The sequence below is a fragment of the Nanorana parkeri genome, unplaced genomic scaffold, assembly GCF_000935625.1.
Source record: "Nanorana parkeri isolate BGI_ZX_2015 unplaced genomic scaffold, ASM93562v1 scaffold32, whole genome shotgun sequence".
Classification (NCBI taxonomy): Eukaryota; Metazoa; Chordata; class Amphibia; order Anura; family Dicroglossidae; genus Nanorana; species Nanorana parkeri.
In genome coordinates this window covers 164,372-169,580 of record NW_017306300.1, presented here as the reverse complement: position 1 = coordinate 169,580, position 5,209 = coordinate 164,372, and the positions used below count along the sequence as shown (strand labels likewise).

Here is a 5,209-nt window from a genome sequence, read left to right as displayed (position 1 = left end):
GGGGGGAGGGGGTTGGCTATGCTAGTTAAAACTAAATGTATATCCCACAAGCAAAAGATCTAAGGGCTTGTCATTAGTTGTAAATATCTGAGCTTTAGTGTATTAACCCACTAACAGGATTATTCAACAAACAAGGCAAAGACCAACAATAACCTAATAATCATTTACTGTATCAGTATTGTTAAACGGAAATCTACCTGCTATATACTGAGTATTCCACTATGCAAATTTCACTACAAGGATACTGGATATCACAGAGTATAATATTGGTGAAAGGTGACCTACATGATGCAGAACTTATGTGCAGTATTTACAGTTTAATCAGATCAAATATGAAAAGCAAACACGGTCCTTCCATATTGGTGGGGGGGTAAAATATTATTTTTTTAAATCTGTGTCTACCATTACCACCCAGACATTATATTTAATTTAGATGTAAACTGAACCTGTCATGAGCGGAATACAGAGGCTACTATTGTTGACCTCCTTCTGGAAATGCTAGCTGGTTGGCTGTTATGCTTACACACTGGCTTCACACTGGCTTCAATACCTTTTGAGTCACTGACCCAGTACAATAATGCACATTGGTAAAGTTGGAGAAAAGTGAAAAGTCCTTTATGCAATATTCTTTGCAAGTCCATGACTCAAGGTAATAAAGTCATAAGGGACACCAGGCAACTACCTTTTTTTTTGAAGGACAGGAATAGGAACCTCCATGTTTTCCTCAAGACATTTTTTTAACTTTAACTGGATTAAAAGTGTACTCTCTGTGGAGCATGAAATATTGTTGATGCCAGTCAATATCCATTTGGCAGCACCCAGATCTCATAAGGTACCAGTAATTTGCAGGGCCAGAAAATGACTACACAGGCCCATGAATATACTGATCACCTATACTGGGGCCTAACAGTCTAGATAATTGGCTGAAGCACTGAGTTGCCTTCAGATTTAGCTATAGGTGTGTTGGGAAAATCTCAAAGACACATTGGGATACCAGATGATGTTTACTGGAATATGGCATAAGGTAGTGCTGGACAGATCCTAGGAACCAGGAAGCCAATGATCCTTAAAAATGAAAGCCAGTTCCCAACTTTTGAGTTTTTCTCTAGTTGTTGTCATTGGAGCTGGCCACTATAAATATCAAGCTAAGCTTCTGAATTGGGCAATCTTAATGTGTCCACTTCTAGCATAGGAGAACACAAATCAACCCAGAAAGGGTATGGTGTACCTAACTTAACATAGTATAGGATGCAACATAACTCTTGAAATCTAAAGTCACCTGCATATTTTTTTTAGAGGAAACCTGTCATGAGCAAAATACATAGGCTGCCATAGCCGATCCCCTTCTGAAAATTCTGACTGTCATGCTTGTCCTCCAGTTTCCAAACCTTCTGGATTTTGACTTGTGGCACATCCATAGTTTTGGTTCTGCTGGCTGTACATTATTTGTGGCTAGGGACTTAAGACAGTAGATTAGCATGATGGCCTACATTTTCAGAAGGATGGCATCCTTCATGCTACGCAGCAATGGTAGCCCACTTATTTATGACACGACAGGTGTCCTTTAATGCGGTATTCTTTCCCGTAAGCAGGAGGTTGTCCTAGAGAGGGTTAACTTCCCAATGTTGACATCTAAGCAGCTGGTCTTTTTAACCCTTCATGCTTACAATGTGTCCCATTTCAACTTGCAAGCAATGCCATTCATTTCATCCCAAGAGTGCCTTGTGATCTCTCTTTATCGGTCCTTTTTGGTTTGTTATAAAAAAAAAAAAGTATCACCGTGGGAACAGAGAGACACAGAGAGGGACAGAGCAGTGTGAGAAATGCTGCCATCACCATCCCTCATAGATGCCTCTCATTCTCATCCTCTTTTGAAGTGTAAGTGTGCAGCCTGCAAAGCTGAGAGATCTGATGAGCAGTATACAGGAGAGGGAGGGGAAGGAGAACTGGCTAATGGGATATTAAATATCCTGAAACATGCATTTTCAGCCATGTACTCGCAGCTTCTAAAAGCCAATAATGCTCTGGACTTCCTCTGTTTAATTTCCAAAGGGGGCTTAAATGACAGATGAGATCGATGCTACTTTACCATTGTCTGTGGCTCACTTCAATCTCCTTAAAGCAACATCTCTGCATTAGATACAGTGGGAAGCATACAACTAATAACTGCTATAGATTGCTATTACAGTCACACACAGGAAAGTAGGTGGAACTTTATAACAGGAAGTGTAAAAGTTTTCACTGTGACCTTCTGTGGCTCTTAACCTCCTTTGGAGCGATTTTTGGCACTGATAGAGTTATCTGCTCCGACCGAGAAAACAGCCATTTCTTTTCAAACTAATGTTTTCTGAACCTTGGATCTGCCCATGTTCTGCTGGGAAGTGTAATCCACAAAGAGAGGACGATTCCTGCAAGCATCCTGCAAATTAACTCATTCATTTGCCTGGTGAGCTCATGGTAAGATCTAAAGCTCTGAGGTTCAGCTGAGATGCCCTGAGCCCTGGTGGTCCTTGGTCCAATATGGGTGCTGACGGGGATCGCTAGCACGGACTGGTACTTGTGCAGTTTCCTTTTCAGTTCCTGGATCTCCTCTTCCTTCTCCAACAAGCGATTCTCCAAATCTCTGATCCTCTCCTCCTTCAGCATCAGGATCTTGGCGAAGTCTTCTTCTAGGTCACTCATGGTAGCACTTGGAGTCCCGTGCAGCAAGTCACAATCCCAGGACAAGCAGATAAATGAAGCCTCCCACTGCTATGTAGGGGGTGGGAGGGGGGGGGGGGGAAAAAAGTAGGTGCTTGCTGGTGAACTTTCTCCCTACCCACTGATTGCTGAATGGACTGGAATCAGGAGGAGGGTGAGGACTCTGAGAGCACCAGTGCTGGATGATGAGTGCTAATCCACTGTCCCTTTTGGGAATAGCTGATTAGCTTTCATTGAGAAACCAATTAGAGCTGCCTTGCCTTGCCCTCTAGGATCAATCCATAGAAAGCACAAGCCCCCTACACAGCTCGTAGACGTGTGATCACAGACATCCCACCATCATCACCCTCCACCACTAAGTGGCCGGGGAAGAGAAGACAAAAAAAAAGAGCTTTGTGCCACTCTCCTGAAATAGTAACAATTACCATGTGATGGGAGGGTGACGCAGCTCTCTGTAACTGGATCCTGGGATGCTGAAATGCTCAGAAAACACTTCTTCTACATCAAGTCCTCCGCATACACACATGGGGCTCCGATCTCCTCCACCGACCGGAGGGGTCACTGCCAATAACGAGCGGAAACTCACTGACAGCAGGCGATGGGAGCGAGCTGACGGAAGTGGGAGATATTCTTCTACATGGGACATCGGGCTTCTTGTCTGCTATGTCCGGAGCAAATGTCCTTGTGTGTTTTATAGACACTCATCTGTGTTACTTAGATAGGTCGGACTCGCACGAAGGTAAGTGTGTCTGCAAAAGATGTTCCGCTTATGTTCTGGACATTTCTTTTATTAGTTATTGTTGTGATTGGGGAACCAGTCAGGACAGAAACATATGGGGGATGTGACTTGTAGATGTATGCTTCAGGAATGACATCCTCCTCCTTGCTTCGCTACAGATACAGACTGACTCAGAACAAGCATACTTCTGGACTGACATCCTCATCCTTGCTTCACTACAGACTGACATTGTATCCTCACTTCACTACAGACTGACCCAGAACAAGCATGCTACAGGATTGGCATCCTCATCATGCTTCACTACAGAGTGACCCATAACAAGCATGCTTCAGGACTGGCATCCTCATCCTTGCTTCACTACGGACTGACATTTTATCCTCACTTCACTACAGACTGACCCAGAACAAGCATGCTACAGGATTGGCATCCTCATCATGCTTCACTACAGACGGACCCAGAACAAGCATGCTACAGGACTGACATCCTCATCATGCTTCACTACAGACTGACATCTTTATCCTCACTTCACTACAGACTGACCCAGAACAAGCATGCTACAGGACTGTCATCTGTATCCTCACTTCACTACAGACTGACCCAGAACAAGCATGCTACAGGACTGATATCCTCATCATGCTTCACTACAGACTGCCCCAGAACAAGCATGCTATAGGACTAACCTCCTCATCCTTACTTAACTACAGAATGACCCAGAACAAGCATGATATAGGACTGACATCTTTTATCCTCACTTCACTATAGACTGACCTAGAGCAAACATGCTACAGGAATGATATCTTTATCCTCACTTCACTACAGACTGACCCAGATCAAGCATGCTACGGGACTGTCATCCTCATCCTTACTTCACTAAAGACTGACCCAGAACAAGCATGGTATAGGACTGACATCCTCATCCTTACTTTAATACAGACTGACCCAGAGCAAGCATGCTTTAGGACTGACATCTTCATCCTTACTTCACTACAGACTGACCCAGATCAAGCGTGCCATAAGACTGACATCCTTATCCTCACTTCACTACAGACTGACCCAGAACAAGCATGCTCCAGGACTGACATCCTTATCCTCACTTCACTACCTAGTCAGCGGCTGACCCAGAACAAACATGCTCCTGACTGGTATCTTCACTTCACTACTGCTGACTGACCCAGCACAAGCATGCAGAACCCACATCTTCATCCTCACTTCACTACCTAGTAAGCTAACCTAGTAAGCTACTGACCCAGAACAAGGCTGCTCCGAGACTGGCACCTTCCCTTCACTGCATACTAACCCAGAACAAGCATGCTCCAGGACTGACATCCCCATCATCACTTCATAAAATGATCTCTGCTATAACTATTTGCCTTTTTGCTCATCTCTTTCCACAATTTTCCATCTGCTTTCTGTTCTCATCCCCTTGTGCTGGTTGTTTCATGTGTCCTCATGCGGGGCCCCATGGTGACAGTCAGTATGGCTGCTGGAATTACCCTAACCAAGCAGTGCAGCACAGTTTAGGTTCAATAAACGTCTGGAAAGGAGCCACGTGTACTGGGATTTTTACCAATGAAAACACTGATGTAAAGATTGCAAGCTCCTAGACAAATTATGGACCAGGGGCGTGCAAACTCCAGCCCTCCAACTGTGTGAAACTACAAATCCCACCATGTGTCTCTAATGGTTACTAGTTGAAAGGGGTAAATGGCTTAAATAAAAGTTTGCTAAGCTCCTTTTATATTGTATATTGGAGGAGACACATAAAATGAC

At 44.1% G+C, this 5,209-nt stretch overlaps 1 protein-coding gene across 1 annotated transcript in view; it reads right to left on the bottom strand.

Annotated features, from left to right (window-relative positions):
• Positions 1 to 2,709, bottom strand: part of PRKG1 (protein kinase, cGMP-dependent, type I) — an 844,452-nt gene extending 841,743 nt beyond the window's left edge. The window contains exon 1 of the mRNA XM_018568606.1: positions 2,432 to 2,709. Coding sequence (XP_018424108.1) covers positions 2,432 to 2,682 — 251 coding nt within the window. The 5' untranslated portion in view covers positions 2,683 to 2,709. The remainder of the gene's footprint in view (positions 1 to 2,431) is intronic.
• Positions 2,710 to 5,209: the final 2,500 nt, after the last annotated feature.